Source organism: Choristoneura fumiferana, chromosome 6, assembly GCF_025370935.1.
Source record: "Choristoneura fumiferana chromosome 6, NRCan_CFum_1, whole genome shotgun sequence".
Taxonomy (NCBI): domain Eukaryota; kingdom Metazoa; phylum Arthropoda; class Insecta; order Lepidoptera; family Tortricidae; genus Choristoneura; species Choristoneura fumiferana.
The window spans coordinates 20,383,736-20,400,721 of record NC_133477.1 but is presented as its reverse complement, the minus strand read 5'-3'; the positions used below and the strand labels follow the sequence as shown (position 1 = coordinate 20,400,721).

The 16,986-nt window shown below is 37.8% G+C and overlaps 1 protein-coding gene across 4 annotated transcripts in view; it reads left to right on the top strand.

The window, feature by feature from the left end:
- Window positions 1-16,986, top strand: part of LOC141429293 (uncharacterized) — a 116,131-nt gene that overhangs the window by 75,807 nt on the left and 23,338 nt on the right. The window contains exon 2 of one of the 4 annotated variants that reach the window (XM_074089587.1): window positions 7,828-15,133. The exons of the other annotated variants lie outside the window; for them this stretch is intronic. Within the exon in view, the coding sequence (XP_073945688.1) occupies window positions 7,829-8,644 (816 nt within the window). The 5' untranslated portion in view covers window position 7,828 and the 3' untranslated portion in view covers window positions 8,645-15,133. Of the gene's footprint in view, window positions 1-7,827; window positions 15,134-16,986 lie in introns of those variants that run through there. 4 annotated transcript variants of the gene reach the window in all.

Sequence of the window (16,986 nt, the reverse complement as noted above, 5' to 3'; positions counted from 1 at the left end):
TTTCCACCCTGTATACGAAATCTACATAATTTGGGTTGTTCTTTGACGTCTCTAAAAAGTGGTCGAGGATTTCATTGAAATTAATTATAACAAAAGTTATGGCCATAAAACCAGTTTTTGGCCTAAAATTGTTGAACTTTGATGCCAAATATCTCGAAAACAATGAACTTTGGAAGTAAATATGGGATACTATATTGCTTAAAGCCGTTGCTGTTAATATAATAAGCTACAAAAATCATTAGAAAACTAAGGAATTCAGATCGAGGGGCATTGGGGCATGGGATGGGGAATGTGACGTTTCCATTCTAGAACTTTTCGGTCCCAACGGCGTCTCCTGCTTGGCCTGCCCATTGCCACTTCAATAAGCTAATTCGTTTGAAGCTTCATGAAAGCCGCTTCCAAATTTCATCTAAATTTGTCTAGACTCTAAAGGTTTTAACATCAAGTCAAAGCTTATCAAAGAAACATTTATAATATAACTAAGCTTTTGCCCGCGGCTCCGCCCGCGTGGTATTCGGTTATCGCGCGCTGTTCCCTCGGGAAGTGTGCATTTTTCTGGGATAAAAAGTAGCCTATGTCACTCTCGGGCCCATAAACTATCTCTATGCCAAAAATCACGTCGATCCGTCGCTCCGTTACGGCGTGAAAGACGGACACACTTTCGCACAAACACTTTCGCATGGATGGATTATGTTCATTCATTAGAAAGAATAATATTTTTAATGGACATCACCTAAATATTCAAGACAGCAGTAATGAGTACCAGGAGTTCATAACTATTCATAAGCAGGAAACACTTGACGGTCAACCAACAAACAGAACTCTCAACGACTGTAACGAATCAATCGGGGTTCCCGAAAAAGTGGAGCAACTCTGTGAGTCATCGCGAGCGGACATTGACTCATGGTAGGGCTGGCAATTATATTTAAATAATAAATACGTAATAAGATTATGTATATATAATCCTCTTCTAAGAACCTTCATGACAACTAAGTATCTTGGTAAAAACGTGTGATGGTTTCCCCATACCTTGCACACCATTGAGCTGGAGCACCTACGGAGTTTGTAGTTCGTAATTGTGAGTGCTACTGCGCACTCTCACATTAGGTCCTTAGCCTTTTACGATACTCTCGGGAAGAGATGGGTCCGTCCTTAATATTATAAACGGGAATAGTTTCAATATTGTTTGTATTTGGCGTATACAAGCGATCAATGTTTAAAATAGTTATAAATCAGATTGTTTAAATTGTTCGTTTGATATTTTTCTTCATGCCCTAGGGCACGCACGTAACAACTTGAATTTTGATATGGAAAAGAAGATACATTTTCCTTTTCAGATTCATACCCTTCAAAACTACCAAACTTAACATTTATTTAAAAAACTTAAATAAGGAGTTAGGGATCAACCCGTCCTTGAACTTTTCCGTTTGTAAGCTATTTTTATTTCCTTTTTTTAAAGTTTTACTAGTACTGCTACTAATTTAACTCGGAAGGGCAGCAGTGCCAACCCTGCCAGCTGCAGCCTGGCTCCGCGCCAAGGTTGCCCAACGTCGCGACCCGCGGTTGGCGACACCTGGCCAACACCTGCTCCGCCTGACAAAATGTTTACCATCAATGCGAAATGCAACAAGTGCGTTGAGTTGACATAGTATCCTCTTGAGTGCTGTTGTCCTGGTATAATTTGTTTCATAGAGTCCTCATAGGTATCCCCCACAACGCAAAAAGAGGGGACAAAACCATGGGCGGAACTGGTCATAAATAAAATCGTTTTATACCGAACTAGGGCACTAGTGAACGGGGAGAGTATACTACCGGATATAAATGCTATCATAATATACTGCATCCCAATATAGTAGCGATACGGATCAGCTGAGTACTGGACTGGACTATATTTGCTGAGTGACCAGCTGACCTACTGTTGGTTGATCTGTGACGTTCGGTCCTGTTATAAACATACCTACACTCTTCATCAGCCGGAAGATTTCCACTGCTAACAAAGCCGTGCTGACCTAGTGATTTGATCTATTGCCTCTCAAGCAGAGGGCCGTGGGTTCAAGCCTGGGCTGGCACCTCGTGAGCTTTTAGAAGTTCATGTGCGAAGTTACATTCGAAATTTACCACGAGCTTTACGGTGAAGAAAAACATCGTGAGGAAACCTGCACACACCGGCGAAACAATGCAATGGCGTGTGAAGTTCCCAATCCGCAGTGGGCCCGCGTGGGAACTAAGGCCCAAGCCCTCTTATTCTGAGAGGAGGCCTTTGCTCTGCATAGGGACGTCTATAGGCCGTGATGATGAACAAAGGCTTCCTCTCTAAAACGCCACCATGTACAGCAATTACTATGGCCCAAGCCCTCTTGTTCTGAGAGGAGGCCTCTGCCCAGCAGTGGGACGTATATAGGCTGGGATGGATGGGATGGTACAGCAATTCGCCACTTCTTGGATCCACAAGTTGCCCATCACTCTTAATGCCATCAGTCCACCTAGTGGGTGGCCTGTCAACACATCTTCCGGTTCGTGGTCGCCACTCTAGAACCTTACTACCGCAACGGGTATTATTCTTCATTCACATTGACATTCGAATTATGCTCGCTCTGCTCGGGCTCGGGTCGTTAAACATCTCGTGTCATTATAGCTTGTTTTAGTCCCTTATTGAACAATCTCGGTACTAGAAATTCTAAACTAAAATAATCTTTATTTGACGTTATATATCAGTATAATTATATTATAATTATGTCTATGTCAGTGACCATCTTAAATGACCCCACATTGCTAAATAAAAATAATGTATACGCAGGACAAGCTTTTTCAAACCTTTTTTAGTCTCCCGCACCGTCCTTTGAGGCCTCTCGATCCCAAGCAAATGAAGTGACTTTAAAATATCACCCCCTTTTTAATAAAACAAGCACTTACAACCTTTTCTGCGGTATAGAACACATTTCAGCACGGGTTGTAATTATTCTTTTAGGGGTTTTCCAAAAAAAAAGGGATATTTACCGTCGCTTTATCGTCGCTTCAAATGAAAACCCTCGACAAGTTTTTAGAGACGTCAAAGACGAACCCAAATATGTAGATTTCGTATATGTTAGATCTTTCACGTCAATAGAGATACGAAATAAGTGTTTTTTTCAGACAATGTTTAAAAAAATCATACAAAATTAAGTATTCATTTTTTTTTTCAAAATCCGGTATACAAAAATGGATAAAAGATTGGAGAACCGGTAGCCGTTCGACTTATAATTCTATCTGTAGTGCAAAAGTAGGAGATACGATTATAAAATTGTCAAAAATCTATGAAAACCTCGGCAACGGGCAGCTTGTAGAGATTTCGTCGTGTTTCCTTTCACAGTAAAGCTCAAGGTAAATTTCAAATTTCGAAAAAACATCCAAACATACTATCACATCATTACACATTCATAACATGATCGCGGCTCCTACCCAACCCTTCCTCGTTTGAGGAACCCTCTCGGGTAAGAAAGGCTATTGACTGCGACAAGGATGCTCGGCGTATCTTCATACTCGATCTCTGATCCGCTATGGTCAAGAACGTACTCGTACAAAATGGGCTTAATGAAAGACTTAAAAACGTTCGAGATTTGTCTTTGTGTTTTGGAATTCTGATGCTCCGAAGAAAACTTTTTAGGGATCGTTTGAGTCCGATTTTCCGTCTTGTGTATCTCCCGGTAGCTCAATGGTACAATAGAAATAACTTGACAACCAATACCGTCTTTACCATAGGAGCAAAAGGGGCCCGTGCCCAAATGTTTTTTTTTTTAAAACCGGCCAAGAGCGTGTCGGACACGCCCAAGAAGGGGTCTGTTCTGTAGCCATTACGAAAAAATCAAGTATCATTTTCCAAGGATTCCATATTGTGTACGGAATCTTCCAAGTTTAGGTATATTTATACCTTAGGCTGCTATTTACTCTTAAGACACTTAAGCCGTTATATTTTTCCTGGTAAGTTTGATATAGGTACTTACTACCATCCTGAATTTTTCAAATTTTTCCACCCAATCACCGAACAGTTTAGATTTTAAAATTTGAATATTTCACAAACAGATCACTGATAGAAAAATCGTTTTGGCATTCCGCAATGGTTTTAAAAGACCTACCCAACGATACCCCACACTATAGGGTTAGTTGTGAAAAAAAATCACTCCCACTTTACGTCCATGAGGTACCTATCCAAATAATAAATAATAAATACATATCATAGGACACTTGACACAATTGACTAGTCCCAAACTAAGCAAAGCTTGTACTATGGATACTTGGCAACGGAAAACATACTAAAATAGATTAATACATACTTAAATACTTATATAATTAATACAAGACCGAGAACAAATATTCGTATTATTCATACAAATATCTGCCCCGACTGGGTATCGATCCCAGGACCTCAAGGTTCACAGTCAGATTCTATAACTTGGTTATCCGGTTGTCTCCTTCTTAAAGTATATTGAACTCGTAATCGATCCTCTTAGAGCCAGAATCAGAAGCTAAAGTGTCTTACCAAAACCTTTAATGTTTTCATTCTAAGGACTTCATTCATCTATTCACAAGCTAAACAATACATTTTTAATTTTCCGTTAATTAACAGTCGGCGTCCCTCTGCCTGAGCGAGACGGGTGTTAATTGGAGGAGCTCGAGAGAAGCACGCTTGATATCTTATCTGTGGGCCCATTCAGAGTGAACAAGGGCCGAGGCTACGTCTTCGAGGCAGGCGTGAGCGTAAATTAACATAAATTCTCTCATAACATTTTCCCACTGAGGGAATTTCTCTATGTGTGTTATGTACCTAGTAAGTCCAGAGTCCAGACTTAGGGCGGCACCTTATCAAAAAATACAGTTATTAAAAAAGATGCTTCCATCCAAATCGTCGCAAACGAAAACCTATAGGATAGCTAAGGTTAATCAGGTTGTCCTACAAACATGACATTTGTTATGAAAGTAGCTCCAATAAGAAATATTTGTAAATCTTATTTTTTAATGTCTATATCAGTGACCTTTAAAAATAGTAAATTTTGGCACTAGACACACTGAGTACATTTTGCTTAGGACAGGCTCTGCTAACACTAGATATTCATAGATACTTACATATTTGTACGAAACCCAAGGCGCAAGATTGCGACTCACACTTTACTGTTTTTTTAAGAGTCGCACCCTAAAATCGGAGTGTATTGGGGCGGCAACTTTCCATAGACCTAGGACAACTCCTTAGCATTAATAAAGGTAGCATCATACATAATTTTTATGATTCTTCCCAAAAACCGAACAACTCAAGGAACTGACGCTCACATTTTATAAGAAGTAATCTTAATTTTCCTGGACCTCGAGAAATAGGAAAAGTTGCGGAATTTCCGTACTTTGCCCCGTGCGGGAATTATGCGGAAGAGAAGTTGTGACGGTTTGCCGTCTGGGGCCGTTTAATAGGGGTTTAAATCACGACGAGACAAGATTGAGACAAAGAGTTTAATGGAGTCGATAATAGAGTATTGGTACATATATTCATCTCAGTTCGTTTCGTGAACGGTTTTATAATAGGACGTGGGCCCATTTCTACCCGTGAAATTTCTACCTGACATGAAAGGCGACTATACCCTTCACAAATTTCATTTTTAATACAAGCTTTTTTTGCTGATTGTACTTTTTGTTGACTTTACTTGCATAGTCACCCAAACTACATTTGCATACCAAATTTCAAGTCGACGCCATTAACCGTTGAAAAGTTCCGTCTTGCGGAGACGATCCTGGCCGGACTACCAGATTATTGTATTGTCACGCAATTTACATAAGTATGCCAAATTTCAAGTCAATCCGACTACTGGATCTTGGTCGAATTTAACTTGCAAGATTTGACTATAGACAGACAACGGGACAGGTTTGACTAAATAAAAGCTTGTAATTGTAAAAAATAAAAATGAAATTATTAGTTAATCGAGTCTTTACACAAAACTTTTGTTATATCCACATCAAAGAAGCTTCCAAAATCTAAATAAGTTTATGTTAAAACAATAATTTTAAAGCTCTTTTTTTGTTGACTGTGCTTATTGTACCCGTAGACTGCTTCAAGTCAAATTTTATGTCAATTCAATCACTACAAGTTGATGAATTACACTTGCAAAATTAGACCTAACATAAACATAAAAGCAAACATTGCTTGTTAATTTAGTAAAGTGGTCTCATCAAGCCTGTAACAAAGAGACCACTTGATATGGGTACTTACGGCAGTATCCATACACTTCCCGGAGCTATTATAATCGGTGGATAAAAGCTGTACAAGCACAAATTGAATGTCAGATTAAACTCTATTTCCAATTATCTAGGTCGCTATTAGCTTAGCTGTTGTCATTATCCCGACGCGCAATGTAAAAGGTCCTATCTAGAATTTTCATGATATCGAGTTTGAACCTAACGATTAAGATTGGATTAAGTTGAAATCCCGCGTAACTTCAAAAATGCATTTTAATTTTTATAAGCCATTTGATTATACTTGATTATACAATGATGATGACGATGATCTAACCGATTTCGGCCATGGCGACCACTTCTACTCTTAGTTATTTATTTGGCGCTCATACGGCTTACATAGCCTATCTTTGCTGTGAACGTACGTCTTCATTGTCGGTACGTAAACACACCGTCCACTTAATTATAATAAATGGCAGCAGTACCACTGCCATGAGTTTACAGTGACCGTACTCGATAGCGACAGCGTAAATTATTTGCATGGAGAATTGTACAGCGCCTCTACAAATAATTTACGCCGTCGCTATCGAGTGCGGTCACTGTAAACTCATGGTAGTGGTACAGGTGGCTAAGACTTACGCTCGTCGCGTTTAGCAGCGAGGTCGACTTTACGTTGTACAATATACAGTATCTTTGAACTTTGAACACTAGCGACGTCTACTGTGACATTTTACAACCAGAAATCATTCACTGTTGGATATAGGGTTTTTTCTTGTGTAAAATGATACAACTGGATTTATTCTTAATTCGGCGGAATTTGAATTCCTTCATCGGCTTCTCGAATTTCCTACCAAACGACCCGGAACAGTAAGATTTAAGTATTAAAGTTGTAAGTCTTAACGAATCCGATGATTATCTTCAGATAGGGTCACGGTTTCTTATTATCTCGGCTTATGCGGTTGAAAAGCGAGCGACAGTTAAAGCTAATACTTTTCATGCAAAATACTTAACGCACTTTACTTTGAGGTTATGTATTTTCGACATTTTAGTTTATAAGTTGAAGTTAACTTTTGTAACGCAGAACGCTACGATCATACTAACAGTAAAAAGTAGAGTGCAGTGGTATAATGTGACTGTAATAAATTTCCGAACGAGACGACTTTATAATCACTGCTGTAATGTCCATTTATCAGATGGCTTGAAAGATTCAGAAAGATTTTCTATTTCATGTCCCCTAAAAATTGGACAGCATTTAGAGCAATTAAATACTTATATACTGCACTCTGCTACAGGCTGGTTCGGATAACACAGTTTAATCAAAATATATTAGCAGTAAATCAGCGACATAACTTTACTATCGTATTGAACTAAGACCTTCTGTCCTGCTGCTTCACTATTATATTACACCATACCATACCTTAATTACGTAGGTAGTGAAAGGGCAAGGTAAAAGGTTGAAATGTGGATCTCCTGCTTTCAATCAACTCTATGTACTAGCGTAGTCCGAACCAGCCTCGCCTGAGTATGGCCAGCCAGTATGGTCGTCGCGTGTGTGCGTGGCGGCAGCACGGGCACGGGCAGTGGCGGGCCCGGCCGCCGCGCACAGGCCTCACTGACCCGTGCCCGTGCTTGCAGGATGCACGCCGTCGGACTCCACTCCGCGCTCGCCATCCGCCGCGAGCGCAAGCGTCGAGCCGAGCAGCAGCGCGCCAAGGAGCGCCGCTACTCCCTCCAGTCGTCAGAATCCGGCATCAACTCGCCGCACTGCTCCACTGGCAGTCTCGAGCGTCGCCGCTTCAAGAACACCCGCGCCTCCGAGAATGAAGTCGTCTCCTCCGTCGGGATGCTCCATCTGGGAGTCGTGTTCCTCGTCCTCGGCCTCTTCCTCATCGGCTCCGGCTGGCTCCCGGACGACGTCACCTCCTGGAGCAGCGTCGGCTCCGTCAGCTGGTTCAACGAACTCGTCTGCTCTGGTCTGTTCGCGCTCGGTATCGGCGTCTTCCTCATAGTGCTACACAAGTTTTTGACTAAGAGCGAGGAAGATGCGTTGGAGGATTACGTGCAGCGGCAGTTGACGCGGTCACGCTCGGGGCATCGGCTTGAGCGTGACGCGGAGACTGGTGGCATGCACACCAAGCACGGCCGCCGGGCCAAAGCGGCCGAAGTCTTGCCGGACACCATCACTGAGACTTACACCGAGCCGCCGCCGGACCGCGCGCACGGCTTCGTGAACGCACTGGCGCTCAACGGTGACCCCTTGCGGGAGTCTCCTCTTGAGCAGATAGTTGAAGAAGACTGCTCTCTAGCCTCGGAGTCTGAGCGAAAACTGGGCAAGTTCAACCGCGATACGTATTCGACGCCATCGGTGGCCCCGAGCTTGAGCCCGGGCTCGCCTTCCGACACCCGCGAGTTGCTGTCGGACGGCAGATATCTGATCATGTCGCGGATGTGAACGGCTCCATCTTATTGCGACTCGGAAATTCTTAGTGCCACCTCAGTAGTCCCGATTATTTTGGCCGGGAGTTCAGTGATTGCCGTTCGGTACCTTTATCTAAAAGTTATGTGGACCCTGTGCCCCGGAGCGGGTTGTGATGTGGCGTATGGACTGTATCTATCGAAGTGTGACGTGTTGCTGTGGCCCGATTGTTCGCTAGCTTCGGCGCCTGCGACAGCCTAGTAGAGGCGCTACGTGTACCAGCTTCCCTATTTCTATATTTTAACGGACGGACCAACTCTCGGTAGATTTTAGTGTTAAGTCGAAATATTTTTGGACTTTTGTAGTTGCAAACGAGTTTTCAAGTTGTAATTTATGCCTGTGCAACGGATAGAACGCTCGACTGAGAAGCACGATTGTAACTATTAGAGATGTTTGTACTGTATATTTAATTATTATCGATTGTCTATAGAAATCCGCATGTATTGGCTTGAGACTGATTGTTATTATACTGTTCTTATACCTGACAGTTTTACACGATATTAATTGTGTTTCTTTACTCCTTTGATCAGTTTACTTCAATGTTTACACTCAGTAATTTATATTCTTGATATTAAATAGCTGTATCTTCAAGTTTACTTTACCACATGTACTTGTTCCAATTCGTAAATTTAAAAATGCACTCTCTTAAAATACCTCGTGTTGAACTTAAACAGGTTATTATTAATTAAACTGCAATATCCCGTTTTTAGAATTCACATCTTATCTAAGTGCCAAAATTTATAGGGCATATTTTTAAACATAATTTAAAAAATTCACGAAAGTCCAAACTGATCTCTCGTTTATTTACTGTGATTGTAGCTGCATTTCTAAGGTTGTATGTAATTTAGTTAAACCCACCGATTTAATAATTAATTTGGTTGTGGCTGTGAATAAAACCCAAGTTATAACTAACGAGTCGTCAATATGAGTCTTGTAATTCTATCGTTATAGTCAACAATGATATTAATGTAAGCTTAAAACACGAGCTTAGCTTCATCATGCTCAAATTTTAATATTATTGTAGTTTCTTTAAACTTTTCCTCTCCTACTTAGTATTTTCTATGTCCTCTTAAATCTCTCGCGGCAGATTGGTGTGATAAAAAGAACTAACTTTACTGTATGAATATTAGTCTATGTCAACTTCAACACAACGAATCTAAAATCAACTGTACTTCTTTACGTAGCAATATTGCTTTTACAACTGACGTAGCAGAGCAGATTGTATTAGGTTTAATAGAACTTTACATAGACCAATATTTGAGCAGTTTATTTCTCCGTACACAAGTGAGTACAAATTATATAATGCAGAAAAAAATGCGCCATGCATTAATCGTGTGTCAAAGATCAATTTCGCAAAAAAATGTGACAAAGTTCAATTAATAAAGCGTGGCGTAATTTTTGAGCCCTCACTGTAAAAGAATGTAAGTGCAATTAAAGTCTTTTTCCGGTTACAATCCAGTTTCCCTATATATCTAGAGTTGTGATGAAATAACACCAAACATCCATTTTAACACATTATCACATTTTGCCATGTGTAGTGTTTTAATTCTTAGTTTTAAGTCTAAATCTAAGTGCTGTCTATAAAACATTGCCTTATTACTAACTACTTCACAAATTGTGTATGAGCACAATTAATTTAATAAATAGTTATAATAGCTGATTTAGGGAAAATATTCGAAAGTGAAAATATTTGAGAGGAAACTTGAAAAAACAGTTCCTGATAACAGATTATTATAAATCACTTTCTAATATTTTCCCAATACAAAAGTCTCTTACGAAATTGGTCCTTTACAAACTTAACGGAACGCTTGGGCGATGTAGTATGCTTATAAAAATATTCTCCAACTTTAACAAAAGGTTAATGAAAATAAAAACAGCTAATTAAAAACCTATTACGAGCCTCTTTCTCCAAGAGTGCACTATAATTAAATAAGTTGGTTATTTTTGAACTACTATACCTACAGCAAAAGAGCATAAATGAAATAGATTTTTTACTAGATTTTTTTCCCATTAGAAAACGAAGTCTTCGGTTCAGTGAAACACAACATAGAAATGTTTTTAAAAATAAACATTTTTAAAATGTTTCCCTGTTTTTGGTGTGTACGTATGTTAATATAACTTTTCATAACCAGTCTTGAGAAATAAAAATCGTAAAGCATTATTTTCGATACCGATAGTGAAATGTAACTTAATGTTTATTTACACATTTTGCTGCCATTCGGAAAAAAAGTTAAGGACCAATATAAATGTGGCTTGTCGTTGTCATTCATATCTGTCTGGATGTCTAGTCTCCGCTAGCTTGTGTGACGATATTTTACTGTACACAAAATTTACACGCGTTTGAATGTAATGAAATAACGTAAATTGAGCAGTCGTAATGCGATTATAAACCATAAAATGTCACTTTAAATTAAATTGTTAAGATATTGACCCAACTTCTAGTTGGAGAACCAAAGCAAGGGTCTTGTCTAAGCCGTTGATAAACTGCACAATTCGTGTCATTGTACTTTGTCCTAAGGAACTTACTTTTGTTCCCCAATCTTATACATTCCAGCTCCTGAGAAAAATATATTCCAAAAATAAGAGTAGTGTTGTGCCTCTATTGAAACATCAGAACAAGTCTGTTGTCAATTATGTTATACACGGTTAGTTGTTATACAATCTCAGTTAAATATTTTATTGAAGACCTCATACCAAATTCAATTGGATTTGTTAAATCTTTAAAGTTGCGGTACGGTTAGATTCGCGCAGTCTGGCCAATAAAAAAATACTTTTTTCATATTTATTGATAATTTAAACATGATTGTTTGGATTATGAAATTTATTACATTCATTTTGGATCATTGCCAGACCAGTCCGGTAGAATGGTAATTCATATATTAAAATATACATTCAATTTGTATGATGATCTCTTTTAGAGTTATTGTATCGGATTTTTAATTCATATCTAAAATAAATATTAAAATGATTTTAAAAAAGGGTATAAGTCCAATAAAAAATGTTGGAATGTGCCCTTTTTATCTTATTAATATCAATAGCATCAAATTACATGTAGTATTGAATTCTACGGTTAATAATACAACTTTGAACTGACAGAGAGAGATTGTGAACTATGCGCTTTTTAGAATACAAATACGTTTCGTTTCTTTTCAATTGTAGAATTATAGTTTCTTACAGTTAAATGTTAACCATGGATTTATTGTTAGAATTTAATAATGTTACTGTTCGTCTGATATACGGATCACTGTAGGTACTGACCTACCCTTAGTAAATTTGGAAAACCATCATAAACCACCATATTGAACATAAACCATTGTGTTAATTTGTATGTTTATCTAATTTCGTAACGTTAATTTTGAGTTTTCTCTTTACATTTTTTGCTACGATAAATCCATGGTAGACATTTCATAATATGTTATTTCTAGAGAAATATCAATACAAAATGCACTATTAATAGTTGTAACGTCATAGCTAAATTAAAGAGTTTGCACACGTTGATAATGAAATTTCTTGTGCCTACACTACTTTTATACTTAGGTATTTTTTATAGGATAATTCAATTTAAATATATACGCTATTTAAGCATCACTTGTAAATACTTCATTCGTATTAATAAGGGACACATTTATATTTACACGTATTTATCTCAGCGAAAGCAATAATCTTTAAACTTTAGAATACGCCAATATATCAAGTAAATTGCGTGCAGTTCTAGTCAACCGAGTTTGTTAATTGACAAAGTAGTTTCTTTTTAAAACGGGTTTAAAATAAAAACAGGCATAATTTCTACTGACATAAGCAAGCACACATGGCTATGTTATTCGTTAAATATCAGTTTTTATAACTTTTTCTCTTAGAACAGTACTTGGATCTGCGCTAACTCGACTAAAGCAAAAGTGTATTTGTTTCTACCAGCGCCTTAATAAGCCGCGTTTTACGATTTTCTGTACATATGCTTACCAGAAGAAAACGCCAAAGCAAAAAGCGGTCGATCAAATATATTTTTTTTATTTAACAAACTGACACAAGTTACTCCAATATACATTGCATTTTGTTTGCCTGATACTTTCTAATAAATTGTAATCGAGATCAAAATTGGATGACCATGCTCCCTGCGCAATTTGTAAAAAAAATTATAACTTGACTTATGTCTTTCTTCGCGTATACTAAAACTAAAGCAGCTGGTGGAGAAATTTACGCTACGCTTAACAACAAACTAATGTCCCAAATTTTATACAACGTAGATGTTTTTATTAAGTATTTCAATGTTGCAATCTTAGTCGTCGTTGTATCGCTCAAACAATTTGTGTGTTTTATTATTTACTGTTTCGGTGTCGTGAACATTTATGAACGCTTTTGCGCAATTTTACAAGCTCTTTATATTATTGTACTGTATTCATCGCCATTGTTGATTTCTGACAGGTGAAAAGGCATATCACTAATGACAATTTGACATATGCCAGTTTTCTTAACCAGGAGTAGCCGGTTCCAGTACTAGAGGAAAACAACTGTAAGCGGGGCCTTTGGGCGTACAACCTTTTCATAATCAATAAATAGCCAGTCCTTGACGAACGCAATGACGGCTTAATACAACAAGGCTGTATAGTGAATCTAACTTACAGCGGTTTAATTATAACTAAACTAGAAAGTGGCACATGTCAGATTGACTTGAGGTCATACTTGAGACATTTAGCGGTTAATAACCCGAAAGTTTTTATTCATTAATAATTTAGCTGTCCATTGAGATATTTTAGAATGTCATAAGTGTCGGTATATTACACAGTTATAATTATTTTCCTCATTAAAAAAACTAATTTAAATGCGTAACTATACGGATGCTTATTTACAAAATTACTGTTATAATGAGACATTAATTGTAAATTGTTTTCAAAATTTATCACACCATAAATAGAAAAATGTATTGGTCACAGAAGTAAGAAATATAAGACCTCATTCATTTGCATATGTTATGTACCGGCAATCTGTAAAATTGAGTATTCTATACGATACAGAATATCTAGTAATTTTTATTGCATATCTGTAACGATTAGGCAAATTACTACATAAAATTAATTCGATTCTTTGCCTAGACATTTTACAAAATATTCAATTTTTATATGGTAATATGTAGTCTTATGAAACTGAATCAATTGAGCTCCCGTTGGTGGAATTCACATCTACTTGCAAAACAGGATTCCAAAATTATTTTCTACTTCATTAGATCTCATTGCGAGCTATACAAACTTGTCTAGCCTTTTGTTAGCAACTTTATTCTAGTTTACCGACATTAAATAAAATAAAAAACCGGCCAAGAGCGTGTCGTACACGGCCAGGATAGGGTTCCGTAGCCATTACGAAAAAAATTAATAATATTTTTCTAAAGATTTCGTAGTGTGTACTGAATCTTGAAAAATTGTCTTAGCAACCTCCCAATGGTTTTAAAAGACCTATCCAACGGTACCCCACAATAAAGGGTTAGTCGAGAAAAACGTTTATGGGAGGTACCCTAAAAAAAATTTTTTACTTTTTTTTATTGTACCACTTTGTCAGCGTGACTGATATGTATATTCATGTCAAATTACAGCTTTCTAGTACTAACGGTCTCTGAGCTTACCCGCGGACAGACAGACGGACAGACATGGCGAAACTATAAGGGTTCCTAGTTGACTACGGAACCCTAGAAATATGTTACATGAAACGAAATTGGGTAGTAAAGCTATCATCGGGTGTTTCTGTCTGTAATTAGAGTTATGTATCTCTTTTTAACGATGTAAGTATATATTACACATATACGTGGCACACATTATGTAATGCTACTGACTTACATGGGCTTAGGCATGTGTGTCAATTTTCAACCCTATCAGTTTAATAGTTTCGGAGCATTTGACAGACACACGAGTGATCCCATAAGGTTTCCGGTTTTTCCTTTTGAAGTACGAACCAGAAAAACGAGATTGACATTGTGTAGCTAATAAATTAACTAGGTGTTCTGTATAGTGAACTGAATTATATTTTGCCGATGACATATACAAATACTTGCAAAGTAGATCTCGTCTGTGCATTCACGCGAGGTGCTCGTTGAAGGCCTCAGTATTATATGATAATCAGTGATACTACGAAATAAGCAGCACAAATACAATTAAAATTATATACTTACCTAACACACAAAACAGTACTTCCATAGCAATTTCACTTAAAATAAAGATTTTTAATATTTCAACTCGATACCGTCAAAATGAGAAAGTGACGCCATTTTAATGTTTTTAATTTAAATAAACTGCCAATTGATCGCCTGTAAATATTTCATTATGTAAAATGATGTAAGTGTAATTCTTGAAAACTTAAATTTGTGGGTTACTCGCTTTCTCCGTTCGGCGGCTTTTACCTTGATCACGCGTTACCTCGTAAGGCGATTTATTTCACTCAATTTATTACACTTATTATTAAACTACGATTATTCATTAATACATTGTTTTAATCATTTTCCTAAGTAACCCAAAAAATCCTATTCATTCGTAATTGTCCCCCGACGCGAAAAGAGGGGTGTTATAAGGTTCACCGCTATAATATTTATATATTTTTTTCTAATCGAAACCGAGACTTTTTAGAAAAAAAATAATAGTCACCAGCTATAGCCTACAGGTGTATAAGTTTATAGTTTAGAGAAAAAAGACCTATATATCGATCGTAATACTTATGAATAATATTTCAAATTGACATTGACTGAACAACTAAAATACAACAAAAAATAGCCCTAAAAAGCTGTCTTCTTCTTTGGAGATTCCTCATAAAAGTTACTTAAGTATTGAATTTAACTGAGTTCATCATTAAAATAAATAAAATGTCTTTGTCTGTCTTATAAAATACTCTTGAATAATCATCATCTTTGTCATAGACACGTTGCACTGGTGAGCACAGGCCTCTTCTAAGCCTGAGAAGGCTTCCTTTAATTCCCACGCGGGCCCAGAGCGAATTGGCAACTTCACACCATTGAATTGCCTCGTAGATACATCGATAGATGCAGGTTTAAACACGATGTTTTCCTTCATCAATAACGTCATGATATTCGTGCAACTGCACATTAGTGCACATACGTAGTTACATTCCCAAAAACAGAGTTGCGAGCCGGGATTTGAATCCACGATCCTCTGCTTGAAAGGCCATAGGCAATAGGTCAAACTATTCTACCACCGCTTACAGCGATATCAAAGTGACAAGTACAACACGACCTTGTTTACCAACTACCTTCAAGCACTCGTCTGCAGACATCGAATAGCATCATTATCCCTGAACCGTAAGTAAAGCGTTGGAGAGAGCAAACACTTCGGCCATTGCGTCAGCGACGAAAACGCCAAAGTGGGACAAATGGGTCAATAATGAGATTAATGAGTATGGGTCTCATTCGTACTCCATAAGGGGAGGACGTCAATCACTGATGGTGGTGAATCTAACATCTGAGCATGGTGAGCGGTTGTGTTGATATGAAAATGAGCTCTGAATGAGTTCGATACGCGTCAGTGTAGTGTGGTGGTGGTGAGAGATGGGTTTGTGTGTATTGTGTGTGTTCTTATAGTGTGGAGTGGAGGAACTGCATAAAAAAAGGCTGGAAGCTTGCATGATAATGTACATCATATATTATTTTTAGTTTTATCATTCTCTTATTTTAGAAGTTACAGGGGGGGGACACATTTACCACTTTAGAAGTGTCTCTCGCGCAAACTGTTCAGTTTAGAAAAAAAATATATTAGAAACCTCAATATCATTTTTGAAGACCTATCCATAGATACCCCACATGTATGGGTTTGATGAAAAAAAGATTTGAGTTTCAGTTCTAAGTACTTATGGGGAACGCACACAATTTATTGTTTTTTTTTTCTATTTTTGTGTGAAAATCTTAATGCGGTTCACAGAAAACATCTACTTACCAAGTTTCAACAGTATAGTTCTTATAGTTTCGGAAAAAAGTGGCTGTGACATACGGACGTACAGACAGACAGACAGACATGACGAATCCATAGAGTTAAACAGTTGAAAACAGCCGCCACTGTCATTTTTAAGTCGTTCTTCGGCGAATTTTCGTAGCCTGGATTCTATCGCGCAAAAAAACTTCAAGCAAAAGGTTTAATATATATATAGTACATAATAGTTTAACTAGCGACGCGTCCCGTCTTTGTGCGGGTGTAGTTTTGGGGACAGGAAGGTGAAAAGTGTGAAGTGCATTTGAATTTAGACCTTCTTTTTTCATCTCATAGTTTTTCAAAGTTTTACTGCGAAGCCGGAGCGGGTCGCTACTTCAGTACCTACTATCCTCCAGAGTC